This window comes from Stylophora pistillata, chromosome 5, assembly GCF_964205215.1.
Source record: "Stylophora pistillata chromosome 5, jaStyPist1.2, whole genome shotgun sequence".
Taxonomy (NCBI): domain Eukaryota; kingdom Metazoa; phylum Cnidaria; class Anthozoa; order Scleractinia; family Pocilloporidae; genus Stylophora; species Stylophora pistillata.
The window spans coordinates 22008837-22025337 of NC_142523.1; the positions used below are offsets into that span (position 1 = coordinate 22008837).

The following is a 16501-nucleotide window of genomic DNA, read 5'->3' on the forward strand; positions in this document are numbered from 1 at the left end:
AGACACTACGCGTCCACTATGCCAGAAGTCAGCGGCTTCACTTACGCGGGAAAAGTGACCAGGTTTAGTTGTGCGTTTCATATTCCGAAGAAATGTTTTGATCTTGTTTCGATATTTATTCTTAATCCCATCGATATGGAAGGTAACTTTGCTGTTTTAAACATTCAATGCATCCATGAGTCCTAAATAGTCCGTTAGTCCATTATTTTTTGTGCGATCGCGGTAAGAAATCGTGTAATAATTTAGGATCAGTTGACAAACTTGAGGTTTGTAATATGTTTATTAATTGCAGACCAAGATGTAGACGATCTTGACCTCTTGGCTAGTCTTGTCAATAGTGATTCCGAATTTCTTGATGAAGGTAGCCTTCTGGAAGCAATTCCATCCGATGCTTCATTGCGATCGCCAACAGAAACACAGCAAACAGCTAATGAGCAAAACACACGATCTGGAACAACATCGAATTTGACCATGGAAGAAATGGCGGGTTAGTTATGATTCACAGGGATCTATATAACCTCTTCTGAGGGGAAGAAAGGTCATCGTGTTATTGTTATATTTAACTCGATTTTCTCTTCATTAATTTGACTTAAAAAGTGCCAATGATCACGATATTAAATATGATAATTCATATATAAATTATATATATCAGACAAAGAGGGAGCGAGTTAGACAACATTTCTAACTCCAAAGAATTGTGATAAAATGCTTCTAAAACCATTAAAATACATTTAAAAAATTGCTTAAAAAAGCTAGTTGACTAGATTTTTCAAAATAAATTTCAAGCATGTTGTTGCAATTTTTTAGAATAAAATTACACATCAAAGATATTAAAAATAATAATAATCCTTAGTTTTGAATAAATTATTACTTAATCTTCATGAATGTTGGAGACAAGTGACCCAATGGTTGGTGCACTGGACTCTAGGTCAAGGGGTCTGGGTCTAAGACCTAGCTGGAGTCAATGTGCAGTGTTCTTTGGCAAAAACACTTTTTTCTCCCCACCCAGGGCCTTGTTAGTTGAAGGCGGATTAGTGCAAACACAGGATTAAATTTTTGATGCTACTCAAGTGCCTTTTTGGGATAATTTTCCTAATTCTGTTTGAAAGCGATCCCTGCTTATGTAGTGATAAACCCTGCTTATGTAGTGGTGGAAATAAGGCCTGAAAAAAATTCAGGTCCATATGGGTTTTGAACCCATGACCATTGGGATACCAGAGCAGTGCTATACCAACTAAGCTAACAAGCCAACTGGGAGCTCGTCATTATGTTGGTTTGTATTAAACTCATTAAATTAATAAATAAATGAATTTGAATATATAATAGTCATATATCTGTACTGTGGTTATACAGATATATGATTTTCATATATTCAAGTTGATTGATTTCCTAATTCTTTTCAGGAATTTCAATCATCAAACTGTAAACAAAAAGGATTATACTAAATTTTCTATTAAAGCTCTCAGATCTGAAGGCAAATGTCATACTAACCCTGGGTTATCTTAGCTAGTTTTGAACAACCCAGCCCAGGAGTGTAAATGGGACCAGCTGATGGGTAACCTTTTGATGGATTGGTATTCCATCCAGGGGGAAGTTGGGCTACCTCTAGTCACTTTGACACCATTAGGAATCCTGGATAAACTCCGACTGGATGATCCTGTTGGCTCCAGTACAGACTCTACCCTTTCGTATCAATACAATGAGCCTGGTTTCTAACTTAGTATTGTAAATCAGTTGTAATTTATTGTTTTTGTGTTTTTTGTTTTTTTTTTATTATGGTTTGATTTTTGATTGATCAGCACAAATGGCTAGCATGGAAGAATACATTAAAAAGCTTGAAGCAGAAAAGGCTGGTATCCTTTGCTTTACTTCTCTAATTGAATTAACTGTTCACTTGGTAATTGAACAGAAGGGGGGGGGGGTGGGTGGTTGGTTAACCATGGTACTGTCTGGTGTCCTGTCCAGGGGAATGAAATGCAATATTGCTCTGGTCACTGATGCTGTGATGGAAGCATTTTACCTAGTTTCTGGATCTTCCTGCTGACTTCCCTTCACTAAAATGTTAATGGTTGAGCATCTGCCATTTACATAGAATACTTTCACTGTCACTGGAAACAATGTTGCCTCCTTAACAATGCTTGTTTCAGTTTTGTTATCACCAACATCAAAGAATAACATACAGCAGTCTAACTCTGCTGACAAAGAACAAGAGTCCAAAGTTAGGGAGAACAAAAGCTCAAGGCAAGACATGGACCAGCAGATGCTGTTTTCAAAGGACTGCAAAAGAACAGCCCATGCTCCCACACGCTGTGTTAGCAAGACAGGTAAAGAGTAAAAGTAATGAGTATAATTTCTCAATCCATGTTATTATCTTTAGTGTAGATTCCCGCAAAGAGTTGATTTAAAAGAGAAAATTTATTTATACTGTTCACAGTTATAGAGTAAATTAAATGCATCTGATCATGTAGAGGTGATAATGAAAATGAAGATGTAAATGATGGTTTGACTAATAGGAAAAATTACAATATAAATTATACTAGATCTAAGAAAACTGACAAGCAAAATGAAAAAGAAAAAAGCACTAACAACTTACAGATATTTCCTCCTATTGATGTGAAAGGGCCAAGTGAAATAAACAATGATTTAAAACAAGAACTTGCTGCAACTTTAAGGCCAACACTGAATATAAATTATTGTACATTGAAAAACAAGAACTTAAAAGTGTAGTCACATGAAGATTTAGGGTTAAAATTTAAATCAAGAGTAACTCACGTGCATGCATGAGGGGTCATGCATGTTTGCATCTTACATTAATTTCTTCCATGCCACTGAGTTGAGCTTCTGGTGAAAATTCACTCCTAAGATCTATCTTGTAATTCTCACTTCTAGCTGCTCTACAGTTATTTGTAAATTAGTTAGGAGAATTTGGTATTTCATCAAGATAACACTCTAGCCTAGAAGTTGTCAATTCTCATAAGTTATTAGCTGTATAGCATAAATTGATATTTATTTATTTATTTATGAATATTTAGACAGGGTAGCCCAGTTCAGCAAATACACCTGTAGCTGTTTTAAATGGGGCCCTGTGAAACAATAACACCCACCCATCCCACCCCAGGGGAGGACATCCACCACACAGTAATCTCGTGTGTGGGAAATTAACGTCTCCTACCCCTAACCCTGCAGGAGATGGGGCCTATGTTTATTCGTCCTTCTGCAAGAAGACTAGAATATCTATCCATTTCTTTATATTATAGAAAGGTAACCAATTCTCCTCAGTTATTTTAAGACTATGAGTATTGGTCCGGCCGCAGCTCAACCCTCGACCTCCCGCACGACACAATCCATCACTCTAACCACTTGAGCTAACTGGAGGAATTCACATGTTGATCAATCTCTTCTAGCATTCAAATAATAGTATCTTTTTGTTTTTGTTTTGTTAAAGTGAACAAAATACAGTCTCTATAAATATTACCTATTACTCCCACAAGTGACCAATACGGAATTTCTCTTCACAATAATAATACAATATCAACTGGAATAGTGTTTAGAATAAAGAAAATAAAAAACTAGGGGATTATTAGTTGATGCAATACCAAATTCTCCAATCCTATATTATAAGGAAGTGTATAGCAGACTGTGAGGAGAATTTCTTTTGAAAATTGATGTTGCGAGTGAGAGGGTAACTGTAAATTATGCCATTATACTGACATATCCAAAATGCTGAAGGTCAGAAAAAAGTGAAAGAAAATGAAAAAGGTAGAAAACCGTTTGAGCATTTCTCTAAAGAAAATATTTGTTGTCCAAGAATTGGGTCAATCTGACAGGTTTATGTAACTCTGAATTTTTTTTTCTTTTTATGATAGTGCATGTAAGTTATACTGCACATGCACCAATGCTTATGATTTGTGTGTACATAACTTTATTTGCAGTTTCCTCAGATTCTTCCTCCAGGCCTTACAATTCTACAAACCATAAAGCTTCTGAAGTCTCATCATCTATAAAAATGAAACCTGGACATGGCCCAGAAACAAAAACTTCAAGGACTGCCGAAAGAATGAGGACACAAGATAACAATCCAAGTAATGGAAAACTGGCGTCAGGAAATAAAACTGCTGCAGATGAAACAGAGAGCAGAACAAGAAAGACAACAGATGACAATAAATTTTCTCAGGATAGGTTTTCTAGCTTGCGAATTATTAATCCACTGATCTCATCAGTTGTTATGGAGAAGAGAATGGAAGGACGCAGAATGGTGAAAATATCACAGATATCAACCAAGATTAAGGGAAATAATGATGTTGATGGGGACTGGGTGACAATTGGTGTGATAGTTCAAAAAATGCCTCCAAAGAAAAGCTCGAATGTAAGTTCAGTATTTTGTATCTTTTAATAACAAATTAATTAAAAAATAGCTCAGTAGCAGGGCTTTCTGGGAATACCCTTATCCAAAGGATCACTGCACCTCAGAATTGCAAATTGTATCAGGTTTTTGCATGATGAATGAGTTTTGTCAGGTGTCATAACAGCAGGTAGCTTCAGATATATGTGTATTGATCAACTGATTTGTGTGGGGAGATTACCAGTTGATAATTGGTAAAAGTCAGCTGATGATCTGTTCAAGGTGAGGTGCTAGATGGTCAATGTCCAAATGTCTGTTGTACCTTAAGCAATAACAAATCCTCTGATTCCTCAAAGTTGCTAGCATCTAATTTTTCCTTACAATAGCACTCCTGAATCACACATTTGCCGTGATATTTGCAAATAGCTAGACATGCTAGTCTTCTCAGATAAGGACAATAAACTGTAGGTATCATCTCCGGCATCTATTTTGTACTGGTTACCAGAGGAAGTTAAAGAAACCAATGCATTTCTTGTAAAGGGTGGGAGATGTAACTCCCAGACAGTGTACATGTGGTTTGACCTTGTCATCGTTTATACTGGCACCCATTTCAACCAGCTTTGAGCTGAACTGGGCCAGCCTGTCTAAATACCACAAAGCCGTAGATGTACGATCCATACATACTTGGCCCAGATGTAGACTTTGCCTTTTTGATAAGGCAACCATAAACCTGCCGAATGACTTGACTATCAAACAAGAATATAATTATTGTTATCACATATAATGTCTAGTTGTTAAGCAGATGATGTGCTGGATGGTACTCCAAGTTTCAAACCAATTGTGTCTTGAGTATCAAGTTTTCACAAGGAGTTTCTAACTTTCGTTCATTTTCAGGGGCAAACTTATGGTATATGGAAACTCTCAGATCTTGGACCTAACACTAGCAATGAAATTGTTGCATTGTTTCTCTTTGGTGATGTATACAAAGAGCACTGGAAGACGACAGAAGGAAGTGTGGTGGCCCTCCTTAATGCTTCTCTATTACCAGCTAAAGAGGTAGCACTAACAGTTGCATGGAGAGTAAGATCATTTGGTTTTAGCAGCTGGGTTGATTATGTAAATTGATGACTACAGAGTGTTTCTTGAGCTGCTGATTTGAGCATGTGCACTCTGACGAACTGCTAATACTAAAATCATCAGCTTTAAAAATTATTAATTGCATTTAATTACATTTATTTATTAATTACATTCCTAATTACATTTATCAATGCAGTTGATAAAACCAAATTATCCTGTAACTCCCCCCCCCCCCCCCTTACAGACAGAGCAATAAAGTTTGATTAGAAAGTTATCTCCTTTATTCCTTTTCCTTTTCAATAAACAGACATCCTTTGATTTCAGGCAAGCACAAAGGACTGTGCAGGGAAAAAGATACACACAAGTGGACAAAGGCACAAAAAATGCAAATAAATGTGTGTCATCCTATTGTTTGCCCCTTCTTGCCTGAAAATCTCAAAAATCTCTCCTGACCTCCTTGCCAAATTTAACAGCTTTATTCTTATTCTGTGGTCATTCTTAAGCAAGGGTAATTTGACAAAAGCATGTGGGCCAGGGTCTCTGTGAACTTAATTTGATACTATTGTTGCACTGTAAAATAATAAAACTATTACATTCCTATCTTTTTAGAAAAATTCTAAAGACCTGGCTCTCACTTTGGACAATGCCAAAAAACTTATGCTGATGGGAATATCCAAAGATCTTGGTAAATGCAAAGGAGTAAAAAAGTCAGACAATCGTCCATGTACAAATTTTGTCAACAGGTACAAAATGTAGTGTAGTTTTAACATAGTTCATCTAACTATGTGTACAAGGAAGAGAAAAAATGTGATGCAAATTGGAAAGGTTGGGTCGGGGTTGGACCAGTGTTGGGCCAGCATTAGTCCAGTCTTGGGCAAGTGTTAGGCCAGCATGGTGCAAGTGTTAGGCCAGCATTGGGTCAGTGTTAGGCCAGTGTCAGGTCAGGGTTGGACCAGCATTCCTGGTCAGCATGTGATACCAGCAAATATTCAATGTGTTTCCTCCATTTTGATTGGCTGTATTTCTGTGGCATACTTGTAGTCCTAAAAACCTTTTCTTTGAAATTTAATGGAAATTATGTGGGAAAGGTTGTCTTTGTAGGTGCAAGTTACATCTATTTATGCATATTGAAATTATACATTCAAGTGACTTGTAGGATATTTCAAAGCTTACAACTCAAAGCATTACATGCACTACGGATATCTATTCAATACATTTTAATCTTTTTTGATAGACAACATGGTGAGTTCTGTGAATACCATGTCCAAGCAGCCTACCGCTCAATGAGAGCCCAAAGAATGGAATGCCAGACAGGGTATGGAAATTCAACGATATTTACTAAAGACTCCTCTGCCATATTTTTGTAGCTTACAGAGCAGGCATGAGTTTCAATGGGTGGGTGCCCAGTATTTACATGGTGGAAGTTTAACATGTAACAACCATCTTTGATTTCTTTTGAGTTTTGCCATTTTCATCTTCAACCCTTTTTATGTTTTTTTTTTTTATTTTTTTTTTTATTTTTTTAGTTATGGTCCCTCAGCTAAAGCGCCACTTATGAAGAAGTTTCAGAAAGACCTCAATGCTTCAACCTTCATGTATCAAGGACGCACAGTGAATGCATCTAATCACAACACTGACCACAAAAAGAAGAATGTTTCTCTGAAGAGTCTTAACGTAGGTAAAAGAAATGGGTCCACGGAGGCAGCAGTGAAAGGTGAGGTTACAGATATAGGACCAATCTTACAGCATTACACCATTTTGCTATTAATTTTGGTAGTACATTGACTGAAAATCTGTTTATAATGCCCATGTTAGCCCGCTTCCAAACGGTAGTTGGTATGTGTTTGATTCAACACAGCAAATGTATTTAGTTGCCATATTGGATGGGTCGAAGATCTGGAACGAGTGACAAGGCGACAGGGAAGGGCTTTTAGGACATGTCAGCTTATTCATTTATTATAAATTATCACTTTTCCTAAACGAGCTTCCCCACACCTTCTAAGCTATGCCCTTGGTAGAATGGAGAAGGGACTGTGAGTCCCTAAGAAAAGAGACTTTTAATTTTTTGAGTGGTCAAGAAGAATAAAGAAGGAAATTTATCCTCAACTCTTTAATTCCAGTGAAAGACTAGGACAGAATTATTTTCTCCTTACAACATCAATACAAGATCAAGGAGACAAGTAATGAGAATAAAGAAAATTATTACACGACTCGGGCAGTCAGAGGGCCAATAACTAAACTCAACCAATCAAAATGCTCTATTGCCAGTCAATATTCTCTATGTATTGGACCGGGCACTGTCCCAAATGGTCCCGAATGACACCGCTCTTCTGTCCCTTTGAACTTTAGTCGTATAATAAATATCTTGTTAACCAAGCTTGCTCGGGACCGTACTGGAAGAATATCGGCCCTCGGTCTTTTTTGTACGGACCTCGCTGCGCTCGGTCCATACTGTCAAGACCTTGGCCCGATATTCTCCCAGTAAGGCCCTCGCGCTTGGTTAATAAGATATAAATATCAATCAGGGGATTATTAATTGATACAATACAACTTCTCCAAACTAGCATCATAAGTGTTGAAGATAATCACAGAGTAAATATTTTGTATTGAAGGTGTTTAATCTGCAAAGCGAACTCCTCAGTCGGTACAGCTGTAAATTATAAAACAGAAAGCTAGAAACTAGAAACCGAAACAAATATTGAATTACGAAAAAAAAGTAACAACACACAAAGCGACAACTTACATATTTTTGGCCCTCTCCAGGCTAAACCAAACATCAACATCAAAGAAACAAACCTTCCTACACACAAACAGCGGACAAAACAAATTTTTGAGCACATGGTCACAGAAGTCACGTGGTCTGCACAAGGAGGGGGGGGACCGGAGGGGCAAACTGTCCCTAACAATAAGAATTGTATGGCGGACAGTAAGAAGAATTATTAATGAGATCTCGGGAGCGAAAGTGTTAAAGGCTAATGAAATCCCCTCCCCCCCCAACAAGAGTTGTTCATCTACACAGTACATCAGATTTAAATGGTTCTGTCAGATGGCAATGAATTTGTAATTTGGCTTTTAAAGAACCCATCCCCTCTCTTGGTCGCTGCATACAACTATTTCTGATTTTCAGTTTGAACTGTTAATACATTTTTTTCCCTGATTATTCAAGTTTTTTATTTTCTCTTTTTATTCAGGTGATTCAGATCATCAAAACGGACCTAAAAGCAATCCTGCCGTTGAACCTTCAGACTTCTTGTAAGTGTCGTACAGGTGCTAGGGGAACAGTTATTATTTAATGATATAAAAACATCGTTTGTCTCGTGACGTGGTCACTTATGATGTGAACCGCAGCGTTTCGACTGCACACTGCTGGTCCTCACCAGGTGATGATGAATGACAAGCAGTTTGCAGTCCAAACGTCGCGATTCACGTCGTAAGTGACCACATCGTGGGACAAACGATAATACTTTATTATTTTTTTTAATAATAGTTGCCATAAGAATATTACAGAGCCTTGCTATGACACAACGAAAATCCTCCATCTTCCTTCCCCTCCAGTCGGAGGTGATAAATAAGGACCATTCCCTCAGATTGTAGATTAAAGCCATGACAGTCACAGATTTCCTATTCGAAAGATGTTTTCCCTTTCAGTTTTGTTTGTTTGTCATATGACCGTATTGCGAGTTGACAATGCCTCTTTTTCGAGTTGGTATGCAATAACAGTGGTCAAACGTCCGCGCGTGTGTGAAAGTTGAAGCGGTTTAGAGTCGGCCCAAAATCATGCTTTCAGGCTGCCAAGTTCTCACAGGAGTTTTTAAAAGAAACAACCATATGGGTTAGGAAGTAACTGCGTTTTATAAACGTATATGCATAACGTAATAGTAAAACTGTTAAACAGAAGAGTAAACCATGATTAAAAAAGAAAAAACTTCGAGTGCCAAAAGTCTTAAGTTTCCTTTTCTCTACTTTCCTTTTCTTTCACAGTTGTCTTAAAACGTTTTGATTTTTGCACACACCGGTTGTTTTCTATGTTTTCTTTGTAACAATTTTGTGCGGGAAATTGGCGCACGGCTAGCTAAAATTCATAGATTGGCCCATGCGTTTGACTGTTATGCCATCATATTTTCTGAGGGAGTTGGCCCTCGGATGCATCTAAAGGTGCTTGCCATGAAACATGTAGAGCCAAAGTGAAAGATCTTGTTCTGGCTCATGCTAATGGAAAGCAGAAGTCCACGTTTGGCATGTAGGCACACGTTAAGCGCACCACCTTGTGTGTTTCTAGTCTCAAATTGGGAAAATCAATTTGCAACACCTACAACAACATATAAACTATCAAGATTTTCCGTCCCCTCGTGAATAGTCTGCTCATGCTTCAAATTCAGTGCTAGATAGGTGACAGGACTGTCCAATTGGCTAAGTCTGACAAAGAGAAAGCGACCAAGGCAAAGCAAAAACTTTCGTTTCTCTCTCTCTCTGTTTTTTTTTTTTTTGTTTTGTTTTGTTTTTTTTTGACAGAGTGCAACTTCTTGAAATGCCAACAGTTGGCTCCAGAAACCTGATCCGACATCTAAACCAGGACGAGGAACAAAGTAAGTGCTACAAAAGGATCGTAACGCTTTCACCCCTAGATCTAGATATCAATTCTCCGCTCTGTCTGCCATACACCCTTAACAATTTTAGCTTTGAGAATTTGGTGTTTAATCATATAATACCCTCGAGTTGAAGTTCTTCTTTATTCTTATCGCCTTTCTGCTGGAAATGTATCGATGTTTTGAGAAGGAATTGCTTTTTGGTCACATGTAGGAGGGAAATGGTGGGAAAAAAAGGATACTTACAACACTCAGATCTGATTCTGTGATTATATATTAAGCGATCTGTACAACGCGGAACTTTTTTGCGAGCAAGGCCATTTTCGAAGGAGAGAGTAAGGAAGAACCCAGAATTTAATCTTGGTCTTCCAATAAGGAAAAAACTTTCAAGAGTAGCGCACTTCCAAGTTACCTTTAGCATCTTTTTCAAAGCAAGTCCTGGTTCTCATTCTTTCAAATGATAATGCGTTTTCATCCACATGAAAATTAAACTCATTTTCTTGAGAAGGGATGAGTACCTGGCCTTGTTTGGAAGAAGAGGCCTTAGGTAATTCGGAAATGGCCTACTGTCACCAGTGTGGAACATTTAAGTAAATCTCTCGTAAGTGCCAATTGCGAAGAAAGTATATGACCTTTTCAAAAGATAATGAAAAATCGTCTTTTTTCTTTGGTGGGAAATTATAGGGAACTTGCTTCTTGGGTGGTTTACCACGAATCAATTTAAATCGGCTTGAGTAACGAGCTCTTGAAAACGTGGGAGAAAGTTATTAAGCGGTCGAACACTTGAGTAGGGGAATAACCTTTTGACTGGTGACTTACTGGCTAACTGAATGATTGAGTGACTCGGTGGTACTTGACTGTCTATCTGACTGGTTTTCTGACTTGCTGGCCGACTGGTGACTAAGTGGCTAATTCACGGATGACTGACTGGCTGACTGGTCGGTTAACAGGCTCCCATTAGCCCCTTTACACCCTGACATCAGTATGAATATTCTCAACACTGGTTTCCATACATTTTTTAAGGTGTTGACGAGGAGAATTTGTTTAGCAATCAATAGTTTCTTACGTTGGTGATCATTTTCTTAATTCTCCTGACCTTAATGTGTGATTCAGGGGGGGAATATTGTAAGGAGAAATTAGATTTTAGTCACTCTTAGGGGTTAAAGGATTAATCAGCGTTTCAGCAGGATTGTTTCTTCGCCCGCGGGAAAGTATGAGCCCATGAGCAGTGAGAGCCGGCCATAGGTCTGCGAGGGGTCTGGAACTGATAATTATTAGTGCCAGGCCTACGGCGGACCTTTGCTCGATTCGTCTTAAATCTTCCTGCGGGCGTGGAATGGCGCGTCCTGCAGAACGTTTTCTGTTGTTCCATTTTTCCTTTTTTTAATAAAATGTTGATTTTTTGGCTTTCGTTTATTTTTCAAGAAAAGCCAGAGGAAGAACGAAAGCCCTCAATGTCTGCTTCTGAGCTTCTAAAAGCGCATGAAAAGGAAGTCAAACGAACGAAGTCTTTGTCCACGGGTACACCCGGTGCACCCATGTTGGGGCGTGGTCTGGCACCAGGATCGGATCTCTTCTTTGATGATTCACCCAGGTTCAGAAAACGGAAATTAAATGATGCAGAAAGAGCCAAGGTAGACTTGACCTAATACCAATTTAACTCTGTTTTTTTTTATTTTTTTTTTCTTACAACCGACTGCACTTATCGATGCTATCACAACTTTGATCTAACATTGCCTTTTTGCCAAAAAGAATTGAAAGCAACAGGTTGTTTTTTTTTTGTTTTTTTTTTTTTTACTTTTTGACGTTGTCTAATACTGTCACCAGACATAGATGTTTTGACTCCTAGGATTTGATTGCTAACTGCGTATGTCAGCTTTCTTTGGCGCTACTTTACGAAAACACTTTGTCGTTGATAAGTTGGACAGGTCTGTTCTTGTCAGTTTTGATCGAGAAGGGGAAAATAGTGTTGCTTGATAAACTATTTAACACCATGAGTTAAGGGTTAAATTTCTCGTCATTCCACCACTGCTTTATCTAATTTCAAGACACTGTTCAACCACAGAAAACGTTACTTTTTTCAGAGTTGTCATAAGAAGCCGTTTCCGCCGGCTATTAGACCATTTTGCGCCCATTACTTTTAGCATTGTGATCAAAGACAGAAAATAGGTATTTTAAACTGATGATAACATCAATCTCTGGCTAAAAAAGTTACTCAAATATGTCCCAGAATGCTGGAAATCACTTCTCAGAGAGGTTCACATTTGAGGTTTTTCCAAAAGAGCATTTTCCAACCCTCCCAGGAGAGCGTGTTACTATGCAACACGCCAACAGCCTTCTTCGTTTCATATCATACATCCATTACATTTTCTAATGACATATTTTTTTCAGCTCAAAGCTTTGTCACTTGTGAAACAGAAAGGACCTATCGAAAAAGAAGACCCAAACGCTGTTCGCAAAAAGTTATCTCCTAAAGCACAGGAAGAAATTCAAAAGAAAGCGTTTGAAGAGAGCAGTAAAGGTATGCCCAAATAAACATTGCGTGCCTGAGAAATTTTACCTAAAGCTCCTCCACGCCGATCTGACAAGTGTGAAGCACTTGAACGTTAAAGGAAATCTCTGATTGGCTGACATAGCACCGTGTGATTGGACAAGAAATCTCGTACCACCGTATCAACCAATCATAGGCTAAACTTAAATCAAACAGCAACTTGGTCACCCGCGTTTTACCGCGTTTGACAAATGCTCATGTGATTTGTTTGATGGCCCTCTTTCGACCATTATTTGCACATGCTCCAATTTTCATCCCACACTGAGTGCAAATGTTCTTTGTTTCTGTCGTAGAAAACAATGATGGAAATACTGATCAAGATTCACGGAAAAAAAGAAGACGGATTTTAGGACCAGAGTTTGGATCGATAGATCTGGCTTCTGAAGAAGGTAAAATACTACTGGCTGCAAAATCACAGCATGTTGGAGCCGTGCGAGAGGTGAGTGTAATAACTAGAGGAACATCATCATAACAATAAAAATAATGATAATGATGATAATAGTAATAATAATAATGATAATAATAATTATAATAATAATGATAATAATAATAATAATAATAATAATAATAATAATAATAATAATAATAATAATAATGGGTGTTTAGCAGTGGACATTCCACGAGGTGGCTCTTGTCCACAGTTTCCCGGTCGAATTGGAAGTTGGAATGTCGTTTTTTTTTTTGTGAAGGATCCGTGTCGAAAACGTTAAAAAGCTGTACCACGCTTCTTTATTAAGTGACAGTTTATTCACTTGATTTTACGATTCTGTTACAACTCTTTGGTTAACTCCCATTCACAGCTCTTCGCTTATTCGAATAAAAGGTCACTAAAAACGTTGCATTACAGGCATATGGAACAATACTATATATGGGCGAAATCACGTGCCGCATATTATACATGTTGTTTGGTTATATAATAGACAAACTGAATCACTTGTATTGTCAATAAAATTAAAACTGATTAACGTTTCGTACAGTTTTCAACACCCGGAAAAAACCTTTGCAAGGGTGAGAACCAGCTACAAACTCAACCTACATGTCACGCCAGTTCTGGGAGTCGAACCCAGGCCCCAGTGGTGTGAGGCGAGCTCTTCCACCACTACACCTCCCCGCTCATTTTTGTCCGGTCTATCATGAACAAACCCTTTGCCGAAACAGGAGTCCACACTTTCAATTGATCATCAGGAAAAATGATTCTCCTAACAGCGAAGCTGAGCTTTAGCAGAGCCAAGATGCAACAGGCGATTAAGTATCGTATCTGGGTGACTGACAACTTCACTTTTCTAAAACCTTTTAAGAGCGGGAAAGTTTTTCCAACGTGCAACCTAACCCAGCGGTCAAACGTCTGCGCATGTGCGGATGATGTAATGACTTGGTGATGAGCTTTTAGGCTGTTAGAACCAAGTTGTCTCAAACAAGTTAGGAACAACCACACAAGCCAGTATGTCACAATGTTTTAGAACCGTACCGCTTTTCTCGTAAATCTCAAAAGAGACTGGTAAATCAACGGGATACCCCTACTTGAAAAATGACGAGAATGTGGACTGAAATAAAAAAATATTGACACTTGAGTAAAATATATTTATCATGAGATGTCAATAAAGAAAAAATAAACAAATAGGACAACAATTCCCCGCGCCGGGGATCGAACCCGGGCCGCGGCGGTGAGAGCGCCGAATCCTGACCACTAGACCACGTGGGATATCTGCTTCAGATAAATCTATTTTTACCTCGATTAATACCTGTTTCAATCCAACATCTATCACTCGTCAAATCACTTGTAGAATCAAAATGACAATTTTTTTTCTTAAATATACCACACAGCTTTGTATAAAGAGAAAAACACGAATGTTCCTTTTCCTACTTTTGTTCCTTTTGGAGATTTCTACAAACGGCTCAATTTTCTATCCCTTATTTTTCGAGACAGCGGTTGTTTCTGTTTTCTTAGAAATTTCGCGCGGAAATTTGGCGCGCGCGCCAAAAATTAATTCCCTCGCGCATGCCTGACGACTGACCACTGTGTTGTGCAAACCGGGCCTAAAATAAGACCAGTGTATCCGTTTTGATTAGAAACCACGTATTTATGTTTAGGCTGTGGCCGAGAGGGAGGAAAAATACTTCAACGAACTGGAAAAGAAAGAAAGACTAGAGGATAAAATGAAGACGATCACAGAGCTCAAAGTGAAAGTTGTTAGCTGTAAACAGGTAAACAATTGTGGTTTACTATGCCTTTTCAATAATCTTGTTGTATTTAAACAAAAGGCAACTGTCTTTTGTTTTTTTGTAGCCAGTCTGCACTACGATCTACTGTTTACTAAAAAGATAAACATTTCACTATGTTTACCTCGTGGACATTAGAGCAATTGGAAATATAAAAAAAGTTCAAATGAAAAATTCTAAAGTTGATGTCTGAACTCTGCCATCTTTACTTTACTTTTTAAGTTAACTTTCCCTCGCTCAGATGACAGGCCATTTTGATTACCTTAAAAAAACCCTTAATCATCTTGGACTTTTTTGTAGTGTGATTACGTAGCGGAGAGTGCCTCGGAACTCTGCCACAAGGAAAAGCATGCGCTGAAGTATTGTAAGGCTCTCAAGAAGTTCTTCGTGTGTAAGGGCTGCAAAACTCGTGCGGTGTCATATGGATCACCAATTCCTAAACATCCTTGCAAGTAAGAGTAACTACCAACTTTTTATCTTTTTTTTTTTTTTTTTTTTGTTTGTTTGTTCAATTTTGCTTTCTTTACTTCTCCTCCCATCTCTTTATTTCCATTATTTGCCTTTGGCTAACCTATCATTTGAAACTCTCCTCTCTTTTTTCTTATTTACTACCAGCATTTTCTTTTCCCTAAAATTCCGAACTTGTCCATTTGTTTATTTCCCCCTTATATTTTTTTTTTCTGTCTTTACCATTCGATTTGTTTTCTTTCCATTTCTAGCCTTCCCTTTAACTTCCTTTCATTCTTAGTCTCTTCTCCTTTTTTGATTTACACTTCTATATTTGGTCTAGGCAATGCGGTGCTTCAAACTATCAGAAAACATCCATTTACAAGGTAAGACATTAACGCTTAATGAACAACTTTTAGATCTGTCAGTATTCGCAAAATGAAAGCTTGTGAGTTCGTTATCACTTGACGAGCTACTATCTTCGACGATCGTCGACAACTTCTTGGAAAAAGCAGCCTGACCCTGTTCTGTCAAAAATGTCTTGATAAGCTAGTCTCCAATAAAGCGAGTTGAAAGAAAAAGCTTAACATTCGTGAGCTAAAATCTTGCAGAAATCTCAGTTTCAAAAATGGCATCGCATTAAACCTACATCTCGCTAACATTCCTCCTTGAGCATAACTCGATGATTTCCTCATTGGATCGATTCTCAATCGAAAGTCTAAAGTAATCCTGGACTGTATTGGTTTTTCTGAGTGTTTGGTGCATAAAAACCACGCCTTTCTTTCACCCAATCAGATGCGAATCGGCTTCAAACCAACTGTGGCCTAGTCTCCCGCGCTTGAGGCTGATCACGTGCTTTCACTTTAAATTCCTATTGGTCCCTTTTGATGCCCGCCTTTTGTCTGTTTGCAGCGTGATAACTTTGGTTTTCTTTAAACGTCTCTTGATCAAAATGAGCGTTCTAAATCTTTTTGTACTTTTTTTTAATTGATCTTCATTTTGGTTCTTTTTGCTGTTGTTTGTTTTCAGGAAACGGAAGGACCGAAAATAGCTGGAGAGACACTACTCGTTAGAGGAGAAGAAGTTCCCAAATTTCTCAACAGCCTTTAATTAAGAGTTATATTAAAATAATTTTAATCAGAGCATTTGTTATATTACCTTGTAAATGAAACAGTTTTAATTATATTGAAAAATTTTACCTGCAGTCGAACAAGTTTAGATTTATATCGTTGTTGAGTAAACCCGTTTTGAAAAGAAAATTATGTCATTGTTATTTCT

At 37.9% G+C, this 16501-nt stretch overlaps 1 protein-coding gene and 1 non-coding gene across 2 annotated transcripts; one reads left to right on the plus strand and one right to left on the minus strand.

Moving 5' to 3' along the window:
• The first annotated feature begins 51 nt into the window (after nt 1–51).
• Nucleotides 52–16427, plus strand: LOC111343987 (protein MCM10 homolog). The gene is made up of 18 exons (XM_022951192.2): nt 52–142; nt 293–487; nt 1800–1853; nt 2148–2324; nt 3933–4366; nt 5237–5398; nt 6029–6162; nt 6654–6734; nt 6946–7133; nt 8611–8671; nt 9932–10005; nt 11431–11639; nt 12397–12526; nt 12850–12995; nt 14648–14761; nt 15077–15228; nt 15567–15609; nt 16253–16427. The coding sequence occupies exons 1-18, from the start codon at nt 136–138 to the stop codon at nt 16331–16333; spliced, it is 2442 nt and encodes an 813-aa protein (XP_022806927.2). The 5' UTR covers nt 52–135; the 3' UTR covers nt 16334–16427.
• Nucleotides 14186–14258, minus strand: Trnae-cuc (transfer RNA glutamic acid (anticodon CUC)). Its single transcript has one exon. It is a non-coding gene; the product is annotated as a tRNA-Glu (tRNA).
• Nucleotides 16428–16501: the final 74 nt, after the last annotated feature.

Coding starts and splice junctions, on each gene's coding strand:
- LOC111343987 (XM_022951192.2), top strand. Junction 6,735..6,945: donor AGAATGGAATGCCAGACAGG/GTATGGAAATTC, acceptor TTATTTTTTTAG/TTATGGTCCCTCAGCTAAAG. Junction 14,762..15,076: donor AAGTTGTTAGCTGTAAACAG/GTAAACAATTGT, acceptor ACTTTTTTGTAG/TGTGATTACGTAGCGGAGAG.